The sequence below is a fragment of the Pteronotus mesoamericanus genome, unplaced genomic scaffold (genome assembly GCF_021234165.1).
Source record: "Pteronotus mesoamericanus isolate MK-2021 breed Mesoamerican mustached bat unplaced genomic scaffold, CSHL_Meso_final contig_116, whole genome shotgun sequence".
Taxonomy (NCBI): Eukaryota; Metazoa; Chordata; class Mammalia; order Chiroptera; family Mormoopidae; genus Pteronotus; species Pteronotus mesoamericanus.
Genome location: NW_026555027.1, coordinates 18,085,407 through 18,111,446, shown reverse-complemented (window position 1 = coordinate 18,111,446; position 26,040 = coordinate 18,085,407). Strand labels below are relative to the sequence as shown.

Here is a 26,040-nt window from a genome sequence, read left to right as displayed (position 1 = left end):
AATAACATACTTTGTGAAAAACAGTCTATTTCACTTTTTCTAATTTTGCTTAAGCTGTTTTAAGTCGATAATATCTGATTTCAAATAGCATTCCTTTCAATAAGAGAATATGATAAAAATGATGGTTAAAACCAAAATGTTTTATTTTAAGGTTACTTAGTATTTTAAAGATTAATTCCATTTTGTTTGTTTGTTTCTCTCCCCCTAGCATTTCAGTGGCTTAGGTAAGACTAAAAGCTTTTAGAAACTTTTTTTTTTAACAAAACTCTCAATTTCCACGCTCCTTACAACGGGCTGGGAAAACTGCCTGATTTTCGTGTTTTGTTCAGGAAACAGTCTAATGGAGAAAACTCTGTATCCACTCCGTGAACCTCGGGCCCCGGGCGTACACCCCTGGGCGGTTAGGCCGTGCACACTGGTATCCGAAAGATGTCACACCAGCCAGGAGCCACCTGTTGTTTTCTTGGCACATTAATGGTCCTCCTGAATCCCCCTAAACAGTAAAATACAAAAGAAAATTGTAAGTGTGTGGTCAGTTGATATAAATATATAAAATTGTCTTTAATAAATTAATCCAGAAATAAAGATGAAAAATATGATTTAATTGCAAGTCACCTTTATACATATATTCTCACTGTTAATGTAGATCAAGAATGGAAATCCTTTGCTACTCTGCAAGAACACACAAACTAAGACAACTTAAAAATGACTTATGTGTAATTTTTTTTATAATGCACAATTTATGTAGCAAGAGTTTTCTTAGTTTAATTATGGCATTTTAGTGAGTACTAAGGAGCTCTCAAAGTCACAATTCCAAGAATCATCCCAACCAAAATATTTCTTAAAAGTTTATTTTTTTAATTAATGAAGATATGTTCTAAGTATTTTGAAGGGATCTGTGGAAGACAATTATTCTGTATTCTGTGTATTAAAAAAACTAATAACTCACACATAAAGTTGATTTTTGTTCTGTTGGGTAACAACTTTTCAGCATTAGAAAAACACAATGAGATTTAAAAAAACAATGTTTCAACTGAAAGAGGTAAGTATAAATATATGATATAATTTCTGTGATAGACACGTTTTCATCTGAGATTTCAACTGATGAAATGTTCAGTTTTCATAAATATTAATTATAGCGGATCATAGTAAACTTAATTACATAGATTTTATTTGCACGTAATTATTTCTGTGTAATCCAAATGAACACAATGCAAACATGTAGTACCATTAATAAATGAAAAAATTGACAAGTTTTTTCATGTTAATTATGTAAAATATTTAATCTGCCTTTTTATATATGTAAGAAGGAATTTAAAGCCTTGTGTATTTTCCTTGAAATCACCAGTACAATAGATTATTTCAACCTAGGTTTGATGTTAGAAATATCCTGAGAGACATTTTGTCTGATTCTTTGCTATCATAGGGACCTGTATTTAAGGGAAAAATTTTGTTCTATAAGGGCTTCTTTTGTCTGTTGGGTGCAGAGGAGTGTAAACTGCATTGACAAACATAGGTTACATCTATTTTACATGTGACAAATATAGTCAAGCTGTTTGAAGGTAGGAACTGTGCTTTTTATTTTTTCATCTTATGCCCTTAGTCTATAATACAGGTTCAGAAATATTTATGGAACACTGTCAATCCTAGGTAAGAATAAATACAGACTCAAAGTTATATGCAACTTATAAATTATTAAAAATAAACCTCAATTGTTTTGATATTTTTTAAAAAGAGTCATTTGGTTTTCCTCGTGTTTTCTAAAAAAACTAATTTTCTAAATAGACAGCAGAAACCAGATACTGACTACATGAACAAAGATTTTAAATTACCCAGTTCATACTGGGTCAGCCACAGTTAGTCAAAGGATCCTCAAGCAGGCTAGGTGCCCAAGAGCTGGGTGGTCTGTCTGGTGGAGAGACCTATATCAAATTCCATCACTTCCCATCTTCTAAGTACACCATTTGAATTCAGTTATATATCCTCTCCTGGTCTTCATTTTGTGATGTGTGTAATGAAGATAGTTCATTCTCCTACTATCTCAGAGATGTCATAAGTACTTAAAAAATATGAGTGGCCATCCAGAACATAAAGTATTAAAATTTATGTTTCCACTGAGATGCTAAATTTGTACAGAAAAAAAATCACTACCTCCTTTGACTATGTGAGTGTAAAGGTTGATGACCATTTTTATTTAGAGTCGTTGTTCTTGGACTTTAATGTACACCGGAATCATCTGATAACATGCGAAAAACACAATGCTGGGCCCTGCCTTTGGAGTTCCTGATTCAGCAGGTCTGTGGCAGGGCCTGAAAGTCGGTCCCTATAAACCTTTCTCAGGTAATGATGCTCTGCTGGCCTGGAGGCCACACTTGGAAAACCATTGCTATAGGATAAGCCTCTGAGTGGTCAGCAAAACAAGTCTACTCTTCATGTCATACTCTTAGTTTCATGTAGAGAGGACATTCTACAGCCACTCATGGTGCCTGAAAATCCAGGCCACTGCCACACAAAGGCCCGCCTTTGATAAGCCAGAAGATACTCATGAATGTGTGAGTAACTAATAAGGCAAAAATCTTTGATACTATAGGGGGAAAATAATGCTTCAAAGAACTTAGTCAAATGATATGTCAATAGTAACATTTATAATTTTAAATAATGTATTCCTATTTAATCAGTCCTCTTGCATAACGTGGTACTCAAGTTGAGCAAAGGAAATCATGTGATTCTTTAGACTATTGAGTACTCAGTCATGATAACATTCTATTATACAAGGTACACCTTGTGTGGGAGCTTTCTTACTTGCTAATGAATAACATGCTTAGGCTTTAGAAATGAGAGCCAACTATAAGATTTCAGAGATCTGGCATGAGTTACTGGCTTAATGTAACTCTAACATCAATAGCATCGGCAGTCATATTTTCTACCTAGTGCTTGAGGTGTCTGTCACACAACCCCCATTAACTGTAATTGAAGTTGTACAGCTGATTTCCCTTCTGAACAATAATTCTATAAATTTCCCTCTAAGTGGCAATATATCTTATCTTTAGCACACATTTCATTTTAAAAGGAAAGCACAAGATCCAGGAATAAAATTTAACATGAACTAAACTATTTGTCTTGAATTTACAAGTGTTCATCAAAGCAGAATAAACTAAGATGAAAGTTATTTTACATGACTGAAGACATTGATTCAACTGGGCCATACGTATACAGATTCATCTGCACAAATGTCTGTTAGAAAGTCTTGTATCAAGTCAAATTATTATGAAATTTATGTGTGTGTGTGTATATATATATATATATACACACACACACATATAACAAATTGTTCTCACTTTAACAAGTGAAACCATCTTCCCACAGTATAAATGGCTACTTCTGCATCTATAAGTTGTTTGCTCAGTATTGCAATCAGGTTTAATCTAATCCAATAGCTGTTAATGTATTAATATTTTACTAATTTTCAAATACAGAAAGCATGCCAGAAAAATTACTTACAAAGTCTCATAATAGAATTGTTAATATTTTTGAGTGCTTTCTTAGTGCCTTACATTGCATTATGTCATTTAAACCTCTCAATAAAACCTAAGCGACTTGCCCAAAATCTTACCAATAAGGGTCAAAAAAGAGTGGTTTGAGCATGGGATTTATGCTTTTCATTATTACTCCATGCTGCACCTGAAAATTAATTATAATTCTGAAATCTAGCAGAATTTACTTTTTATTTGTTGAGTGCATGAGAATTTAATGCAGCTAATTGATGGCTACATTATTTTTAGGTGGTAAGATGTTTTCCTTTTTTCAAGGCTAGTTTGTGGGTAAAATTTTTCTATAAAGTTCACACAAATTCAAAGCTGTTGATACTTCAAATATATTTCAGTATTGATGTGCACTGAGTTCACGTTATTACACTTCTTGAAGGAAATGTAAAAGATAACATCAAAATTCCAGTAGAGGAGCTCCAGAGCCATGTTTATGCCAAGTTGAGTAAGTTCTTCATTTACCTTCTTGCAAAAAGTTAGCTGTAAATGGGCTCTAACCAGTTTACTCACAGTGGTTTTCATCCAGAAATTATTTCAGGTAATTAGACATCTGGACCATGCCTTAAACCAGGATTGAATATTAGAGGCTGCTAGGCCCTCTCATATTGTAAAACTTGGCCCTGGGACCTATTTTTTGTTTGTTTTAAGTATTCATAGAGTTTTAATGAATTGGAATTTGAAAATAAATGCTACTGTCTAAGATGTCCATTCTCTATATCACCCCGGGCCTGCTGCTGCATATTGTACCTGGCTGCCTCCCACATTCACATTTTATGCCTAGTCCCTAAAGACATGTGATGTATAGCACTTGTTGGTAAAAATTAGTTTTCTTTCTCATGTTCAGGTCCACACAGGAGTACTATGTAAATAGTTCACAAATAAAAGCCAAACATCACAGTTTTGTAAAGGAAAAAAAAAGTTAAGACTGATGATTTCTTCATTTCAGAATCATTGTTAAATGATAAAATCAGTATATAGCAATGTTTTCTGAAAATGTAGTATGAGAAGTTTGATATATTTACCTGACAAGAATCTATTCCTCCTTCTTCATAGCCTGCGCACACCATATTTTCTGTAATGTTGTATTCCGGCATCTGTTGCTGGCATTTCTCATTTGATAGAAGAGGAACATCAGCTTCTTGCAATATGTCTGCAGTAGGACCTGTTCAGAATGGATAATGCAAGCAGCCAGTCAGAAATGATCAACATGCATCAGTGAATGAACCACCATCAGCGTTATTTATTTCTTCAGTTCACTGTCATTATTTAGTACTGTGTGTATATATAATGGACCTAAATGCTAAACCTTGCACTTTAAAGCACATAATAAAACCCATCTGTGAGTTTTGCCAAATGAATGTAAAGCACTTCTTTAGTTACCAAGGGCTAGCTGGAATAGTGGATTGGACTAGGCAGTCTTTAGGCATGTTTAGTAATTTTAAACAGCTACAGTATTGCTCATGGTGGGATGAGGTGGGAAAGCCCACCAACACAATGAGTTTCATTCATGGAAATTAGCCATGGCTCAGAAATCCAGAAGTGGTTTTTATTTGGCACCTGAAGAGGTGCGTCCTTATAATGGCATTCAGCTTCTTGAGATGCTGTGTGACTGAGCAGGTGCACACTGAACAGAAGATGAAACTTAGATGAACTGTGCCCCGATTTAAGGGCATTCAGCTTGTCATCCACATGCAGGTGAAGAGAAAGGAGGCATTCTGTAGCAGAGTGTACTTCCATGGCTGTTACAAAATGACTCATCTACTGGAAGCATGAACGTCTGCTCACTGAAATACCAATACCATGAGGAAAGTGAAACAAGCAGGTGTCTAGTGGTCCCGAAAAGGTCCATGATAAGCACTTTCTAATAATCAGCAATTCTATTTGGCTCTTCAAGAGAGGCAGAAAATTGAGAGTATGTGAATACATCTGATGGCCAGCATTGAAAAAATGTATTGACCTCATTTCCTGCTAAAAAAGAGAGAAAATAAACGTGTGTGTGTGCAATTTAGGTGCAAAGCTACATAGGTATAACTCAGTGGTATGTGGGTAAATGTTTAATAATTGGTGGTCAAGACAAACAGCCCCAATGTGTATTGCCTGCTGATTGCTTGGAATAAACACTCCAACCATGGCCGATTACAAAGTACCAGCACGACAATAAACAGGGAGTTGAGAGATGGGTACAAGTGGCTCTTTCTAGCCGGTGGTGCCAGCAGCTCCGGCAGCACAACCCTGGATGACTTTTCAAGTTTAACAATGAACTTTAAGTTAAGAATATGAGTTGGAGAGGTTAAGATGCAGAAAATTCAACATCTCACTGTCATCCATTCTATAAAGATTGAGGATGGGCTGGGTGACTTTTGTTTTATAATAAAAATTAAAGCTGATTTTTGCTGCTTGCCAAGGAATTGGTTGGGTGTGTGATAAAACTTTTTGGTAAAGGGAAATTTGAACAGTGTTTTTATGTTTACCATTTATTTGTCAATATGAATTGGTGTGAGAATAATTGAGCATATACATATTCACACACAAATAAAAGTCAGTAAATTTTTTTCAAGTTAACTAATTGCCTTGATTTATTCAACTAATATCATTTTATTTCTTCTTGGTAAACAATATGTTCATGGTTTTTTTAGAAAAAGTACTCAGTGTAAAATACTCAAAAAGAGGTTACTGAGATTTTATGAAATGATGTAACTGGAAACCATAAGGCAGAATTTTAAAAATTCATTCCAATTGTCATCATCCAGCAACTATTTAAACATGATCTGACTGCTTTTTTCTACATGAAATCACCCTCAGCTACAGATGTTCTTGGCTCCATGTCACTCTTAGAAACCTTTCTTAAGTCAATTAAATGCATATCTTTAGTAACAGTAAGTATCAGCTCTGGAAAAAAACACCCATTTCCTATGGAATAAAGAGTCTTATATTTATTCATTATTGGATAATTCGTTTTGAAGAGTCTACATGGTGGTCATAAATGTCTTCTAGTTTGAAGTCTGATAAGGAAAACATCTATCTAGGAATCATTTTTACTCTACATTTCAAATTTAATAAATCATGACATTTTTCAAGTGACATAAATAAAAGTATATAGTCTTTGACTTCAATACATTTTATGGACAGTAGACATAAGGCATTTTCAACAACCTAATGAAATTTCAGTGGAGAACTTTGTCAGAATCATCACGCGAGGGTTTGACCTCGACTTGATGTTTTCTTTTACGAGAAGTAGGGATATTTTGGCTGTGAATGCTCTGCTTCTGGGACATGCACCTCCCCACAAGATTTAAATACATGTTAAATACAATTAGGATTTCTGAATGTCATGCTCTGATCTCCGGTCTGCTGTGGCTCCAAGGACCAGGTTTTCCCCGCAGACCGCAGGGCCTTCCCTTTCTGCTTAACTGTTAACGAGCGGTCAAAACTCTGTCCTGGGCGGAGCAACTCCTATGAGGAATTTAGAAGCCAGTGAGACTTGCAGGTGTTACATTTAGAGGGCCTGACACACTGGAATGTTTTAATAAAATTCATGTTTGCTTATTATTACTATGCCTCTTCTTTGTGTTTAGAAAACATGCTATTAAATAATGCTAGTGAATCAATGGTGTATCAATGTATAGTATTCGATGTAAGATTGCACCATATCTAAATCTTGTTGTCAGGAGGCAGAATGAGCATGTGAAGCGAGAAGGGGTTTCTTTCTCATTTTAGAAAATGTGACTGTGAGACCTTTAGATGAAAAATAAAGATAGCTTTATTGATTTGGGAAATAAGACAGCTAATAATTTGGCTTTTGATGGGACTTTATCCATGAGATTTACAAAAGTAAATTTTTGAAACCTTTGGTTATATTCATTTTAATAGATGTACCTTTCCTCTTTATCAATGTTTATAATATAAAAATCAGATTTCTAGCTTGGGGGACACTTGAAATCCTCATCAATAAGGATTATTGTTTTATAATAGTCTCTATAAAAATTGAAAAAGAACTTCTTAACTATACAAAAGGGCAATATATGAATATAAGTGTTTTTAAAAGATATTGCATAAAGTTATTATAGCATAAGAGTTGCAAAAAATGTTAAAAATAATCACAGGATAGTACAATAGCATATTTTTTTCTAGTAAGCATTTTCTTCTTTATGAATCTGATCATTTACCTTGATGAACAACCCTTCCCCAGCCAGCAATAGAACAAATTCTCCCTGGAGGGAAAACTTGATCTTCTTCTGGTAAGCAAATAGGTTGTATATAATCTGGAAACAAAGCAGAACAAAAACTAGAATGGATGCACAAGCATTTCCAAGTTCTAAAAATCAATCCTAAACATTTTATCTAAAACAATTTGTACTTTTGTTTTATAAAGCCTGGACATTTTTTAGACATCAATCTTGGGGGAAAGAAGCATTTCAGAGCAGTACTTTTCTGACGATGGGTTAGGTACCACTGGTGGCCTTTTTAGAATCCTCTATATTGTCTCCTAATTGCACTTTCATAATGTAAACAACATCATAATTCTGGTGTTAATAATTTATATTGATTTTTAAATAATTACAGCATTCCATAGAAAGTAATGCCAATTCTCTGAAAATCTTGGTGAAGCTGTTTTTCAGGGTCACTTAAGGGAAGTATGGGTAAAAGTTTTAAAAAATATTTTCCCCATGTATCTTACATCTAAAAAGTTTTTAAGTAATTGTTTTGCTGGGTGCTTAAGAAAGCATTAACCCTGGTCCCTGACTTTCAAAACCCTTCTCCAACAATTTATGAGCCACCTGACACTTATTAAAGCATCCACTGTATGTAAATCTCAGGACAAACTCAAAAAGTGAGTAAGATATGGTGCTATAAAACTAACCAGAGTAACTGTCTGTGTTTGGTAGGTGCTGCAATACATATGGTGGCCAAATTCCATAAGAGCCAGGAGACAGCGGCACGTTCCCATAACTGGGATTGGAAAGGTCTTCAGAGTAAAAGAGTTGAGTAGAGCCCTTCAGGCTGAAGTTTACTCCTCAGATGACTTCTTGCATGCCTGTATGATTTAGGTATTTGGAGGCAGTCTTCCATCTGCCACTTTATTAATGTTATTGAATATCCCTTAAAAATTTTATTCAACGGATAACAATGCTCACTCACTGTCTCTTATTGCTTAGGATATTCTCTCAGCGTGTCCTTTTCTGGACTTTGTGGAAGATAAACCCACCTTTCTATTACATGAAAAATGGAGGAGGCATGCCTTGTAACATGGCCTATTTTTTTCTGGGTTGCTTCTTTGATTTTATAGAGGGTTCTGAGGTTTTTATTCTATTGGTCAACTTTCTAGAAAGTTGGGTTTAAATATATCCAGAAGGTACTTTAATATGCATCATTTTCATTCTCCAATTTCATTTAAGTTATAATAATTTTTAAAACAAACTATTCAACTTTTATGGACTATTTATGGGTTGGTGCTGATAATATTTCAAATCTAATTTTGAATTAATTTAGGCAGATAAGGTGACTAAAAGTGATTTGTTTTACCTGTGTAATTCACTTTAAATTCAAGGTGCATCATGGCAATGTCATTGTTCTTTGTCCGTTTATTGTAATGTGGGTTTATGACAATTTGATCTATTAAGCGGGTTACCACTTGAGGAGAAGTCAGATTCGACGTCTCATGCAGGCCTAGGACTGCTTTCCACTTAGATGGCTCTAAATTTCTCCTGGAGATTATAATAAAGATGGTATAAGAAACTCTCTGTTTATCACAGTTACTTTCTAGAGATCTTCGTTAAAGATATTTCTGAATTATGTATTCCCATCCTAAAATGTTCTTGATTTTCTCTGAGGAATTCTTCTTTAAAAATATTCCTTTAATTTTTTATCAGATCACAGGGAAAGACTTAAATAGTGCTGATCTCTCTCAATCACTTCTCTTAAATCTTCTCTTGATGTCTAGTTCCAGGCTACTGCTCTCAACTTTGGTTCATTACATTACATCACATTAGAATCACCCAGCATAACACTGATACCTGTTCTCCCCCTCTTCTCTCTTTGATTTAATGAGTCTGAGATTTTAATTTTCAACTAATTTTAAAATCACATATCCAAGTTTATGCTCATGAAAGATCAGCTTGAGAGCCACTGCTTTAGAGTGCACTCCACTGCAGGAATGGCATCTTGGTCCAGGATTTCTTCGAACACAGCAGCTATTGTAGTAATAGAAGGAGGTTCAGGAGCGTGTTCCCATTCAGGGTGTCACTGAATTCACACAGACTCAAGGTAAGAAGGAAAACCTATTATGGTGCTTAAAATCTAACATAAATTTGAGTAATTTCCATCTACAGTGTACTTGAATAATTTTCCATATACAATGTTGGCCATCAATAAAATGTTGGTAAAGAATAACATTTGTGTTATAGGACTGATTGAATTGAATAGTATATTGTAATTTTCAAATGTGCAAGGACTTTTAAGTGTACTATTGACCTCAAACATTTTCACTCCAAAAAATTACAAGATCTGGAATTAAGCCAATTAAGCCATATTCACAATGAAGTCAAAATTCGATAACTTCAATTATCGTGGAACTAGTGATTTAATTCTTAATAGTTGCAAATGTCTAGTTTGATGTGGTATTGGACTTGTTGGGGGGGGTAAGTTAATTACATAGACACAGAAAGATATGCAGATTGACTTGAAAGAGAAATGCAAATGATACATATTGGAGAGAGATTTCCTTCCCATAATGCTACTTATACAGCAGGAGAAATAAAAACATGAAAAACAGACTATTCTCTATTTATCACAATAACACTTTTAGAAATCAGTGAGAATGTATCAGATTAATATTGTAGATTGTATTTAATTAGACCAGTATCTTGAAGCATGTATGTTTACTCTTCACAGTTTATACATCATGCATTGGTTTTTTGTTCAAAACCTTAAAATAATGATAGCAAATGGTGATTACTAAATATTGGGTTCACTACAAGCCATCTCATATCATTTATATTATATTTATAGTTAGCATATAAGAATTTGGGAGATTAAGTACTCTTTCTGAACTGCCTTATTTTATTATTAATTTAAATCTATAGTGAACAATCTACTTATGTTTCTCTGAATTTCTATGTGATTATTTCTGAAGATGAAATATGTAGAAAGCATTTAAAGAGACAATCTTATCATTTTGGATCATTACATGTTCTCTAATATTAAATTCAAGACAACATCTACATAATGCGCTCATATTCCCTTTGAGAAAATTTTAATAGTTATTTAAAAGTTATACCATTAATATAGTTGATATTATTTATAATATAAATATTAACATGTTAGTTATATAAAAATGTAATTATAACACAAAATATAATATCTATAAATAAATACTGAATGCAAAGCAAGTGAGATGGTGTTATAATTATTAATTTTCTTGTAAATATTGAACGAATATATAAATTAAATGTTGAGTAAAAAACATACAGTTCTTAAAAGGGAACGATTGTTAGTAAATTCAGGTAACTAACTATCTAAACTTACTGATGAGATCCAACCATCTGTCTAGCTTCCTTAGCTACAACCCCAGGGCCACCCTTGTTTCTTTCTTTCTCTTTGATTTTACTCTTGCTCCTCCCAGCAGTCTCATCTCCACACAAAAGCCTGATTAGATAATACCACTCTTCACCTTCCAAATGGTCTCACATCCTATTTATCATGGCCTCCTGAGCTCACACTAGGGCCTAGGACCTAGCTGCCTGCATCTCCAATCTTGTTCCAAGCTGTCTGCCAGCCACTCCTTGGCCAACAGCAACAGCAAGTCTTCTTGGCGTTTCCTGTTTTGCTGCCCTTGCCTATAATATAAGCAATACAAGGGTAAGGACTTTGTGGGTAGGTAGAGCACTATTATTCCAAAAACTTAAAACAATGTTTGGAACAGGATGAGTGCTCAATAAATATCACTTAACTGAATGAATATACAAAAACAGAATGTAATCCAGAAGCTGGAAAGATTGAACATGACCAATGGTTACACATTACATCCAGGTAAAGAGAGGGGAGCTGTATATTAAGCCATATCAGCACAAGTGATTACACACACAAAAAATTAAAATTAAAATTAAAATTGAAAAAAAGAGACTGGAAAACTCGTGAGAGGACTTTCTATGGATCATTTCATCATTGATATATGTCTAGTCAATAGATGTGATCCAGACTCTAAATCTATACATAACTGCTCACACAAAAAACTGAAGAGTAGTTGCTTTTGCAAGCAGAAATGGTGATTGACTGGGAAAAAGTATATGAGTACTTTCCAGGTGATGAAAATGTGTTATGTCAAAATTCATCAAATTGTACACTTGAGGTGATCCATTTGCTATATGTCAGTTGAAAAAATAGAAAACAAATATTAAACTGGTTGGTTGGTATGTTTTCTTAACACAGTGGTAAGGGTAGCAGTTCTCAAACTACTTTTTGTGTTCTAAGCTTGAGAAAAATCCATAAATATTTTGTGGATAGTAGAAGAAAGGTGTCCTATTACTGGAGAAAACAGTTACAATAAGGGAGGAGAAAATACCATATCCTGGTGTATTTTATTTTAGTTGGAACTATCTTTGAGTTCATATTTACAAGGATACAGTAGCGCCCATTAAGAGGGTCTAAGAGCAGGACATAAAAGCTGTAACAATGAGCACACAATATCTTTTTTTTTAATATAGAAGAAACCACAGTAGCTAAATGGAATTGGGGTTTCCTTTAGAAAACTTGATTTGGGGGCTAGGGCGCAGAAAGCACAGATGAACATGGAACATTTTATTTTGCCAGAAAGTAAAGATGTTTTCAAGGAGAGGTGATATATTATGACTGATAAGGGAGCAGCTTAAAGGGTTTTCCAAAATATAAAGACTTTCTACAAAATTCTTGCATGTGTGTGTGTGTGTGTGTGTGTGTGTGTGTGAGAAAAGAAAGCCAGAAAGAAATGTTATTTCAGATTTTAAAAGACCAAAGAGGCATTGAAACTAAATGCAGTGCATTATCCTGGACTGGATTTTGGGTGCCAAAAATATGAACAAACCAAAAATGTTGAAAAGGGCATATTTGGGACAACTGACAAAAATGAATATACACTGTTGATTAGATAATTTTTTTTGTGGTTAGCGTTAAATTTCCATGATTTTCTGTGGTTATGTAAGAAAATATTTTTGTTCTTAGTAAAAGCACATTAACATATGTAATGGTAAACGGGCACAATGTTTAACCTACTATGAAATGGTTGAGAAAAAAATCCTCCAGATTGGAAAGAAAGAATAAGAAAGATTTCACAGCATAAAATTTAAACAATTAGTGAATCTGGGTGAAGTTATAGAGAGTTATTTGTACAATTATTTGCAATTTTGTGCATTTTTTGAAAATATCTTATCCATATAAGATATTTGTAAAATAAATATGCTTACTGTCTCTTGGCAAGACCTAGACTCTTTTTTCATAAGCCTTTCAATGCAGGAACAGCAGCACAATAAAAGTTTTATTTATACATTTATATTCACAGTATGCAAAAATATTGCAGCATCTCAGTATTTCCTGAAAGTTGCATTAGAAGGTAGATATCCTTCAGACACCCTACAGACGAAGATACTGAAATGCAGAGATACCAAATCATATGAGATCAGCAGGATAAGTAGGACCAAAACCCTGTTCTCTGGTTCAAAGTCAACCTTTCCTTTAAACCACAGCAAAACTGGCCCCTAGTTTCCAAATCTCTCTTTTAAGGTTGGAAAAGAAGACAAGTCAGTGATAGAGAAGCAGCGGGCACATGGATATTTTGGGTCATCCGGGAACACTGAGACTGGATGGGAATGGGAGTGTGGACAATAAGAATGTAGAAAGAGGGAAGTTGTAGGTTAAAAGGCCTGGAAGAGATTTACACTGAGGACAAGTCATCTGTGTAGTATGATTTCAGGAAGTTGCTTGATTTGGATTCTTCCATTTACATATTAGGAATTAGGCATTTCACTGCAGTTAGGATTTTTAAAAATATAAATAGGCAGTATTGGCACGCTGGTAAAAAATATTTTTGATCAAATTTCTAAAATAATATCAGAAAATTTCTTGTTTGATTATAGCCATTAAATGAAAAGCAAGAAACTGAAACTCTTGGCGACTGGAGAAAGAAGAAATAATACCACCGAATGACCAAGGAGAGGGAAAACACAAGCACGGTGGGAGTAGATCGGAAATCATCATGATTCTATCACAGAGTACCTTTGCTTGCTTTTGTTCAAACTAAAATTGTGTGAAAAGACATTTTACGTCCCGTATGACTGGGCATGTGTTTATATTAGATGAAGCTGTTTTTTGTATATTCGTGGCTTGAAAAATATATAATATTGGGACCATTGACCCACAATAAACCCATCTGTAAGGTAAGTAATTGAAAGATCTTGCTAAAATTACTGCAAGCCTGGTTGACATTTGGAAAGCACATGTTCCACGAGAACATCAAGCAAATTTACCTAATTCCATGTTAATACAGAAGATTGCTAACTTACTAAAATCTACCTTTGTGCAACAGAAAACACTGAATCTTTAGCTAAAGATACTTTTTACTTGTAATACAGTTAGAATATAGATTACCCATCTGTGACATGCCCAAGGCACAGAGTATATATAGGTAAAAGTTAAAGTCATGCTTAGCCAGGGATGGGAAAATTGACTGCTTTGTGTACCTGTCATGCTCTGGTTGTAAACAGATTAAAATATAATATATCAAGAGGCCGCAGACGTCAAGAAGGTGAACTTTAGATACGGGAGAAGCTGCAGTTTAGTCACCAGGTCATTAGGCTCTGGGCACAGAACAGAGAGCTGTCGCTATAGATGGTCAGCACCACGGACAGTTCCGTTGAGGCTCAGGTAATTGGCCAACCTGTGATCTGGTGGAGAGTTCTCTTTTGCAAGTTCCTAGGATTATGGATTCAAATTTACCCTCACTCTAAACAATGAGTATTTAGGTATGAAGTCAATCCTTTAATACTCATTCTCACTGGCACTCCCTATCTCCCAAACAACTTTCAAAACCTCCTGTGTGACAATTTGTTTCCATCTTTTATAAAAGAACTTCTGATATTTGTGTTGGTAGGAAATTCAGTCTCTTAATCTGATTGACTACAGCTGCATCTTCAATTCTACGCACAAATGGTTCTTTCCTCAGAGATTCTTCTATTATTCTTCTACTTAGGGGCAGGGAACTATCCTAGGGCAGGGCTTGTGAGTTTTTCATGTGGAAGCCAAGATTCTATCTGACCTAATTCAGAAGTGTTAGGATGGGATTACACAAAAATATTCTTTCTTTCATGCAAGAAGAGAGAATTAACAAGTTCTTGGGCCCAGGAATATTTATTTTCTCCTCCTTTTCTCTTTGTCTCTCTATGCATACCATTTTCTCCTGTGGCATTGCTTCAGAAATGGTAGCTTCTAGAAGGAGAATAAATTCTAGAATTCAACATGCATTTTGTCATGTTACTGATAAAAGAATTAGATATGGTTGATAGAACTAATATTTCTAAGTTTTAATTTTGGGTAGCATTAAAATAGATCTGACTTGAGAACTAAGTAAACATTTTTATCCTAATTCATAATTAAGTCTTTAAACACAAGTTTTTAAAGAGCAGTTTATTTGTAACTGGAAAGCTTTTTTGATACTAACAATTTGCTGACAATGCATATTGGCCTAACTGAATGACAGCCAGTACAATTTATACATTAAATACTAATTTTACACCTTTAAAAATGTTACTTTTCAATTATTATTTATGTAAGAAACATAATACTTCATGCACATATCTAAGAAAAGATAATTTTTAATTGAAGTTTCTCTATTTTATGTATTATTTTAATGAAAAAATGATTGAAAAGTTCATAGTGCCATAAACAGGGAGAAGATTTCCCTGATGAAATGGACTTGTGAGGCTACATGAAAATGAAATGCAGTGTGTGCTGTGGTCGTCTCATTTTGGAAGGGACACTATGATGTTACACTCACCCGTACACGCAGTGAGCAGCAGACACCAGCCAGTCGTTGCTGACAAGAGAAGCACCGCAGAGCAGTTGGCTGTTATAATACAGACCGATGAGCCAGGGCCAGGCTCCTTCTTTGGCATTATTTCCTCCAACAATCTTTGCACTGACTTCTAGAGCCACTGATTTTTTCCCACATGCTATTAAAATAATTGAAGAAAGAGTTCTGTTTTATTTTGGTGAATTTTCTCTGCTCATGAAAGTTGAGTGGGTTGCTACAAAATAACATCAGGTGACATACCAGCTCTATTCAGAATTTTAAACTGAAAACTTGGAAGAAAACATGGCAAAATATTTACTTACGTTTGTGGTTACATTGTAACAGAATCAGTGAATCCTGTAAACACTGTTTACTGCAATAGAAGGACAATTATATTTCAGAAATTATGTACCTAACATTTTAAGGCATAACATAGTGTATGGTATCCTACCTTTTTTGGTTAAATGCACTTTTAAGTATCATATATAAAATGTGAGGAGGCTGAAATACAAAGCAGGAAATCCTCGGTTTAAAGTCAAATAGAACTGAGTTTGTGTCCTTCACCACTTATTTTTCATGATTTGGGTAAGTTGCTCAATATCCCTGAGACTCCCTTTTATCATTCATAATACAAGGACTTACCTTTTTGTAGTTTTCTGAGAAGTAAAAATTTTTTGATTAAATTATTATTGTGCCTTATATACAATGGACACTCCATAAAAGATAGGTGTTGTTCATTTGTTCGAACCAACATTGAATTTCATCATTCTATAACAGAATATGCTTCAATGTTCCTAATCAGACAACTAGTCAGTGCCTCACTCTGTGTGCAAGACTGTGAACTTCATTAGGAGGATGCAATGATAAATTAATCACAGGTCCTGCTTTCAGAGGTAAACACATAAATAGGCAAATATAAAATAAAGTCTAGTCATAAATACTTTAAAAACTTACTACCTGTTTAATAGTTGAATACCAACTATTCAAAGCCAATAATTGTATTTTAAACAAAAAAATTTGTTTGAAAGTGTGTTATAGTTACCAACCACTAGAGATCAGTCTAATACAAAGAATTAAAATACTTGCCCTATTTCCTGATGGCAGCTCCTGCACATTATTCACATTAACACACACACATGAACACACATATCATTTTAATGATTTCTATTTATATATTTAACTACATATAGCAGTTAAATGCTGTGCATTTTGTTTTGATGCTTAAAGTTTTAGGAAAAAAGCCCCAAAACACAAAATAAGACCCAAGATCCATTTAAGATCATAGGGACAACCAAAACTATTCAGTTTTCTGGAAAACATGGGATAAGTTTAATTTCAAACTACATGCATCATGTGGTATGATTGACCTATCCTTTAGAATAGGTGATTGTAATGGAAATATAAAGGAATGTTCTTAGATTTTATTAATAAGCAATGTGCATGTATACATATCTATCTAGATGTAGATATATCTATGCATATTCAGAATTCTGCAAGGAGGAAACTTCAGTTAATTCCTATTATCTACACATAGTTGAGAGGGAAGTCATTTTTGGGATGTGTCAAGTTTCATCCTAACTCTTTCTACATCTATATTACTCATCAATGAAAATCCATATTCAAAATAATTCATCACTTTTAGATATTAGAAAATGTTTACTATTCTGTGGTATGTGTAAAACTGATGATTTTTTTTTTTTGCAGTAAGCACAAAAAAGCTTCTGGTTAACTTAAGAGTTAACCAAAGATTTAAGCTGAACCTTATACTTCAAACTCCATGATATTTTTGGATATGAAATTCCATGAAATTTTTGGATAGTCAAAAATTTCATACATAAACCCACATGTATGGAATGTCTCAGTACGGAAGAGTTAGTTGCTTAACCTGTGGTCAGAATGAGCAGTGAGTCCACTGTTTGTGCAGGTGTATTTAGAGAGATTGGAGAGAAGCAGGGTTACTGCCCTGACCTTTGGCAGCGGAGTCAGGGCTGGGTCAGCTCTCCCAACAAGGAGAAAGACAATGCCATGATCCTACATCTTTCTCTCGGCCCAGTGGAAGCGACACCGAGACATAAATGGGTGGATTTATACCTGTTGTATTGACAAAAGGAACTCATTTCTCTCCCAATATATGCTCAACAACATAGCCTTTTTGTTGTTGCAAAGCCTTAGCTTTTTTTCTCTCTCCTTTCTAGAGCTGCTATTTCAAGCGAGCTCCTGCTTTAGGAATTTAGAAGACAGCGCAGTAGGTGAAAAAGGAGAGGGCTTTGGAGTGAGGTGCCTTGGCTTAGAATCTCTGTCGCCTGCAGGCTCTCTGAACTTGCTCAGGTCGGTCCCCAGTATGAGACCTCTGTTTCCTCATTTACCCAGCAGAGTAATACTATGTCATGGAGCTTTTGTGTGGACTGGAAATAACTCCTGTAACATTCTTACCACAGCGTCTGTCCATGAGAGGAATTCAAGGAAGTGTTTGATAAACAGTTTGTATCTTTATCTAGCTACATGCTACTGAAGTGGCTTGAGGAATAGGAAAGAATGGAGACACAGCAGCTCCATGAATCATTATTTCCAGTTATATCCGGTCAGATTGCTGGTATCTCGCTGAGTGGCCTTTCTCAGTGGTGGGAAATAGTCTGAATCTTGCATATGCTTCACAATAGGGGAAAACTGAGGATATAGTTCAGAGTTAGAAGAATAACCTTCTTTGATATTCTCTTCCTTTCTTTATTTTTTATCACAGCCACTGGTGCAAGGGTGTTTTAAAAAACACTGGTTATGAGGGGGCAGTAAGTGTAATGATTACATACATAAATAAATTAACTACTTAACCAAGTAAATGTATATATGTCTGATTTTCACTAATTCAGTATAACATGGCTAATCAAGAAAGGGATCAAGGGCCTCTCTGGCTTGTGCATGTTATGAAAGTTTAAAGTATCTATGTCTGTAGACGTTTCCTTCAAATAACATACACACACATACAGTAGTGACTTTGAATATGGAAAGAATGTTGTTTTTTAAAACATGAGTAAAAGCTATATAAGTGAACGTAATTTTAGTGTGCAAAAGGGAATCTGTAGGCACACCCAGAAGTCTGGACTGTCCCACCTCATACCCATGTTCTATTGGCTAAGGCAGAGCAAAGATTGCCACGACCTCCCCGTCTTTTGGTGATAGCTAATTGTATTGCTCTCGTTAATCTGATTCACATTGGGCTGATTTATCCCAACTCTCACAATTTCTTTTTTCCCCAGTGGGATTTACTTGTTTATGAATCTGTGGGTAAGGATTAAAAAACTATGAGTTAGAACTTACTAGATCTCTATCAGTGCACTAAACAATTACGTATACAGTATCTCATTTGACTGTTTCACCATTCATATGGAGGTTGGGCAATGTTATCAGATAGCATCAATTATAGACTTTTTGAAATTACCTGAAGAATAAAAATGTTAAATAACTTTCAAGAGTATGTGACTAGTATGTGAGGGAATTAAAATATGCCTGGCTTCAAAATCTGCCTTCTTTGCAGTCCCTGCACAAGCTGGCCAAGAGAGATCTTGGGACCCACCTTGGTGTTAGGATTAAGCTGCCATTAGGTGCTTTGCTTAATTTCACGAATGGTCCGCTTCTAGTAGAGAAGACTGGCATTGATGAGTTTTCAGTCCTAGGGAAAAACACACATACAGATAAAACAAAAACACAAATAAAAGACCGTGAACTAAACTTTAGTTACTCAAAGTTGTGGATGTTGAAAGAAAGTATAGAATTCCATACAAAGAAATCAACATCTTAATATAGATCTACAAGTGTTTTGCTACCTAAAAGGTGGTACAAATTAGTAGAATTATCTATAATAGCATATATATAATTTTAGTTTTTCCTTAATACCTCAAGTTCTTATTAGTTCATATTCAAAAAGTTATAATCAGTGTATATGTAAGGTGAATGGCTGATATTTTTTGACTTATTTATATTGTCCAATAGCTTCCCTAATGATCAGTTTTAATGACAACTTCACAGAATTGCTGCATCATATTTGCTAAACTTTGCTCCTATTGAGTGTAATTCATCTTTTAAAATATGCATGTTGTCAAAGAACAATCTAGAAAAAAGGAAAACTTCTGTGTTTATTATTCCAAGTGTCACTTTGTTCTTCATATTTCTTTCAATTCAAAGCCTAACAAGCCCTCATTGAAAGCCAGAAGTTTTGTGTGGCTCTGAAAAAGAAAGTATGTAGTCTGAACCTGCAAGTGTCAACTGGTGAGCTAGAATGGGATGGAGAAAGAGATACCTCCGTGTGACAAAAGCCGTTAAATCCCTAGTCTTTCTTTTCTCTGAAAATCTGTTACATTGGGCCCTCAACTGTGAACTTTCATTGGAGATTTCTCTCAATTATCCTGACTCTCTTCCTGAGGCTCAGCTGGAGACTCTCAGCTTCTCAACTCCTAATCTTGTTTTCTGCCTCTTATTTATTCTAGATTTTAATTTTCCTGTAAAAACTATGCCCTTAGGCTGGAGACATTGATTCCTGCTATTTTCTCCTGGTTAGCAGGGAGATGATGCAGTTCCTACCTTTTTGGGTAGCATGATGGACCCACCATTGCCTCTTAAAAAAAAACGTTCAGTGTCTTCCCCAGACTAAGCCAACACTCACCCTTTTGTGCCTGTGTAGGGAATTGCCAAGGAACACTCATGGATGTTATGATCAAGAAGGGGGAAAAACCTTGGTAGAGAGTGTTTCCTCTCTCTTTCAGGTGAGGCAACGCCTTAAAGAAACTTAAGTAGTGTTTATTCTGGAAATATGGAGTTGAAAATAAATGTTTAGTATTGCAATTAACACTTAAGACAGCTTTAATGATAGTAATGTGAGTAGTGGGTAAGAGGCATGAGCTTTGAGCCTGACTATGGTGTTAAATCTTGGTTTTACCAGTTGTACAATTGGACAAATTCTCAATCAGTAAGTTCTTTTGTTACCTTATTTTTACAGTGAAGATACAACAATCATTTTAACCTTACAAGATTGCTGTGAGGATAAATAACATGGGACATATGAAGCATGAATAATAAGTAAATGTTTTAGATACTGTTATATTTTTTGATTCTAGCCTTTTTTTAAAGTTTCATTTTAGTTATATAAAATTTCTCATTCTTTTAACTTTTTTTAATGTCCTAATCATAATTTTTTTTGGTACCTTTTGCACTAAGCAGGTAGAAATAACTCAAACACACTAATAAATATTCCTTTAATAAAACCTGAAATGGATTTATCAAAGGGAAGATTAGTATTGCTTATGTTATCATTAAAGGTTAAGATGTTCCTCCCATGTGGGCAGAAGAGTAATTTTATTGGAAAATTTGTATAAAATGTATTTGTTACAGTTCAGAAAATGAAAGAGACATAAAGATGTCAAAGGGCAATAGAGAGTGTAGAAGGTCAGGAATGTTCTAGGTCAGCGAGGACTTCCCCACCACAGAAGCTGTGCATTTAAGGACTCACACTTTTAGGGAAAGCAGAATGTGGAGAAAAACAGGTCTTAGAGGACTTTGAATTGTACCATTGTTGCAGCTTCTGGTAGAAATTCATCACACCAATCTTGGCTTTTAAGAACATCAGAGAATGCCCATCCAATTTGAGGACCAAGTTGGAATTGGTTTATTAGTAAACATCTTTGCTGCAAAGGTAAAGTTGATGGGTCCTAGTCACCCTTCAATTTCCCTGTTAGATATCTACCTTCTTTTATAGCTTTTGCTCATGATCCCAGTATACTTTTGGGGAATGCTTACACATTAGACATTTTTCTAGGTAATTTTCTGTTTCTGACTCTCCATGAGTGAGGATTTCCAAAGTGTGTTCTCCAGACAAGCAGCAGTAGCCTCACTAGAAAATGTATTAGAAACGTTAATTGCCCTGGCCCACCATGTCAGAAATCTGGGGTAGTGTCCAGTGATTCATTCCCTTAGCAAACCCTCCAGGAGGTTCTGATACTTGTTAGGGAACAACTGTCATGGCTCAATATATCTATTTCTCCCTTATTAGGGATCTATTTTTGGCTTCCATACTGATTTCTTATTACCTAATAAACAATTTGTTTTAAGGCACTGATAAAGTTAATTCGTGTATCAGGACCCACAAAATGAAGGCTGTCTTGGTGGCCTGGCTGAACTCACAAATCTAAACGTAAGTCAGCTCACCCTTACATGAAGTCTTATTGTCAAAGAAACCTAACATACACAAATCACAATCCTCCAACTCAATTCTAGCTAGCTTACCTTACCCTAGTAAATAGGACCTGCTAGCCTCATAAGGAAGTCTTCAACCTCCTAGTCAATCATGTTCTGATTCCCAGCTGACTCTTTTAATGCTGTGTAGAACTTGCTCTTGCCCCAAATCCTTTGGGAATTGTGCTCCATTGTTTTCTAGGCACTGTGCTCCCCGAACACATGAACTGTTTTATCTTGAATATAGGATAGGATGTCAAACGCATTATTAAATCATTTTAGTTTTGTCATTTGACAGCAGTTCACAAGTACAGCAGGTCCTTGAATTCAATCATTTTATTTAATGTCAATTCCTTATAACATTGAGGAGATGTCAAGAACTTAAATTTTGTTTATATCAATTATCCTATGGTTGAATTGGTTTCATTATACTTCAGATTTTACTTAAAGTTTCAGGATCTATCAACAATATTAAGTGAGGACTGACTGTACAGGGACGGACATATTGAAGGGTAATTCCTTAAAAATATGCCTCAGAGATGTGGATTTAAAATGTTTACATTACCTCTAGCTGTTTTTATTTTATCCCTTGGCTGTCTCTTTTAAGACAGACCCTGAGGGGGATGATGCATTGATGTCTCCAAAAATTAAAAATAAAATATGGGCAAAATTAAATTGAAAAAAATATTGAAAATTTTTATAAATCATTTTTTTTATCTAGCATCTTTTATTACATACCTACCTCTGGCATTGCCCTCTAATGAGATTGGCAATTATATTTATTACACAAGCCTATTCTAGGTAAAGGAAGACTAAGGGCAAAGCTTTCAAAATAAAAAACAGTAACTAAAGAATGTGTTTAAAGAATAAAGAATTTAGTAAATGCTAATTATTCTACCCTGGTATGATCAAATACTGTTCCATAGTGATGTTTTCACTATTTGGATGAGAAAGATAGTGATTACATATGCATATAAAAATACATTATTATCTTATATTCTGAGATGATCTCTACATTTTTAGTCTCAAATTTTACAATAGAAAATAGATTGCAGTTAATTGTACAGAGTATGTTATTTTGGGTTATTTAGAATAGTTAGATAAAATCTTCTTTTGAAAAAAACAAAGTAATTACATACATAATCAAATTTTTTGTAGGAAATATTGATATTAGAGTGGTGTACATAGGCTATCAGTTCATACAAACATTTCCTGGTGTCAGTACTGGATATTAGAATTTGGGATTTAATTTGAGATGGACTACCTGCATTTGAAATCCTGCCAAGTTGAACTCATCATTTTTTGGTGCTGGACACAATTTATTCCAGGTTGTATTCACAGTTAACAGAATATAAGTGGCAGAAAAAGTTTGCAACAAACTATTCCTTATTTGAAGGAATGATGAAGATAACAAAATATATTTAAAATGTTCTTGGCAAAATAAAAGGTTAATAATTTTATGTTGTCACTGTTTTTGAAAAGAAAATCTCCAAACTGAAAAATTAAATTGTAAAGAGAGAATATCTTATAAGAGACATAAGGTCTGTGAATATTAAGTATAAAACTGGGTTGGTGCCTCAGTTTCTTTTCCTTACATGGAAATTTGTTGCTAATTTTTAGAGAGGCACTCTGTCAAGATCACAACTAGGGTTGTCGTATTTTAAATCCTGAAAACAGGTTCTACCCCTGCAGGCTTAAATAACTCTATCACATTTGCATAGCTGTTGGAAACCAGAATTTTGGTATCCCATAGAAAAACACAGATAGCACTGACTTTTTGACATGCTAATGCCTCCTGACTACCCATTTCTAAATCTTTATTACCATTTTTATGGGTTGTGCACTCTTAAAGGGCTCCCCTGGCTTCAGGGTAACCTTATTCTAAGCGAGAAAAAAAGCACAGAGATGCAACTCACTATTATTATTTTTGAGGTTGTATACTGAGTATAAAAATGTACTCACAGATGAATTCCAGGGACGGGAAGGAGTATATCCCAAGGCGTCTTTCACAGTATTAAATCTCCTGCCTTTCTTTTCAGGCCCTATTTAGGTTTCTCTTTTGTCTCGCTCCTCAGACTGTTAGCTGTGATAAGAATTCCTCCCCAAAGCAGGAGCTTAGGTAGGGATGTTTGAAGCTTTTGGCACATTAAAGCTAAAAAGAAGAACCAATGCTGTAAATGCTACAGCCAGGCACTGTAGCTCATTTCACACTCCCAAAAGGTTTAAGTAATGAATTGAGCCAGGTAGGATTAGTCTGAAAAGAATTTTTTTTTTTCAGAAGAATGGATGATCCTTTTCAGAAAGGAGGCAAGAGGAGGATTTATTTGGCAGAGCAGAAGGTAAGGGAGAGCATTTTAAAAAGCTGGGGATCAGTGAACTAAAAAGATTTAAGGTAAAGGATGGCAAAGCCTCTCACTAGGAGACTCAGGACATGTGTGCTGTTCTTTAAGCACCAGACTGAACTGGACACATTTCAACTACAATTGCTTATTCATTTGCCATATTAATAACAACACATCTAGTGCTCAACCAGCATTATGGTTGCTTTTAACAAGCAGGTAAGCTTAATTAATTTTAGATTTTCTGACCTCAACTCTTACAATTCTGTGGCATACAGAAGGAAAGAACTGCCAATAGAAAAAAAATATATTTACTTAATCAATTTCCTCCTTTGTGTACGCTACGTAAAGAGAACAAGAGAGGAATTGATGGGTCAGTCTGTAGCTGCGCTCTCTTATCTTATAGATTTAATGGTATTAAGAAGGAAATAAACTCTTGGCATCTCCTACCAAAAATAAGGCTGAAAGAAGTGATACTCAGGGGAGATTGCCAGAGACAGGATCCACGGACAACGTCTTGGACAACTTGGATTTAATCTTTTTTTGTATATCCTTGATTCATTTTGTTGGGGCCAGGGATAGGATGCCCCAAGATACTCAAAAAGGACATATGATTGTTTTGAACTAAAAATTACCGGAGAAGCAGCAAGAACAAGAAGAGCTCTCTGACTCTCCTCTGTTCCCCTAAAAGCCGGAAATAAGTCTTCATGATGGTGTTACCATCAGTTTTTTACCTAGCTATAAAGAAGGGGAGCAAAGGGAACTACACATTGTGCTGAATAAGCTGGGAAACAGGAGTTTGTTTGCTTCACCAGGAAGCTACAGCTTTTCACACTCAAAGGAGCCATAGCATGGCTCCACCAAGGGGATTAACACTCACCCCTTCCCCCATCTGGTTCTGGATTGCTGGGGAGCGCAGGAGGAGGTGCTGGACCATAAAGGCCTGCCTATCAACCTAGCAAGCGGGGTAGACATACCAAGGTCTGAAAAAATTTGAGCAGTTGATTGGTCATTTTGAGAAAGCACCTGCTCTGTCCCAAGCCCAGGCTCCTTGTTATAACCCCAAGGGAACAAAGAAGTTTTCTCTCTCTTACCTGTGACGCACACTCCCACGGTACACGCACCTGTTTTCTCTGTGGCCACGTGGGCTCCAGCTGGAAACACATGCTAAGCTATAGGGATGCCTGGACTGGACTGGACTTGAGTGTGGAGCATAAACTCTGGGCAGTGGCGTTTATCCTGACCCGACTGAAGCCAAGATTGGACTTTTTCTCACAGCGAGATGGAAGGGGATGGGACATTGGGACGACAGGCGGGGAACCCCTTGACTGTACATTGTCAATAAACCATACCACTGAGCCCCATCCTCCTGTGCGGGTTTCAGGAAATCCTTTTCCTTTAGACACAGTAAGAACCCCGCTCCCGCCGCTAATCATAGGTGGCCTCCTGCTTCTGAAGGACTGAGAGACAACTTTATCACACAGGAGTTAAAAATCCAGAGTCAAAAAACCTGTCTAAACAAATCTTGTAAGGCCTTTGTTAATTGCCTTTGCTAATTTACTACCCCAGGCCAATCTGTGTTTGGATTCCTCATTAAAAAATATCCAGACCTACTTAGATTCATTTCTAATGAGCACTAATTTTCCCTGTCTTGTCATTTTCTCACACATCTATAGTTTGTCTAAAAGTAAAGTGCCTATTTTTGCCACTTCTTTGAGCCTCATTTCAATGATCTGAACATCACACTATATTCTTAATGAACTATATTAAATTGTTTTTTTCTCCTTTTAATACAGTCTTTTGTCACTTTTATTATTTTATAGCTAGTCCAGCCAGAAGAACTAAAGAAAAGTAGAGTGGGGGAATTCTCTCCTGCTTTCCAAGTTTGTAACATTAT

General features: G+C 35.3%; 1 protein-coding gene across 1 annotated transcript in view; it reads right to left on the bottom strand.

The window, feature by feature from the left end:
* Positions 1-337: 337 nt before the first annotated feature.
* Positions 338-26,040, bottom strand: part of TMPRSS15 (transmembrane serine protease 15) — a 107,750-nt gene continuing 82,047 nt past the window's right edge. Inside the window, exons 20-26 of the mRNA XM_054576629.1 lie at positions 19,154-19,249; positions 15,906-15,955; positions 15,568-15,742; positions 9,069-9,250; positions 7,712-7,807; positions 4,568-4,707; positions 338-493 (exon numbers count right to left, since the gene is read on the bottom strand). Coding sequence (XP_054432604.1) covers positions 338-493; positions 4,568-4,707; positions 7,712-7,807; positions 9,069-9,250; positions 15,568-15,742; positions 15,906-15,955; positions 19,154-19,249 — 895 coding nt within the window. The remainder of the gene's footprint in view (positions 494-4,567; positions 4,708-7,711; positions 7,808-9,068; positions 9,251-15,567; positions 15,743-15,905; positions 15,956-19,153; positions 19,250-26,040) is intronic.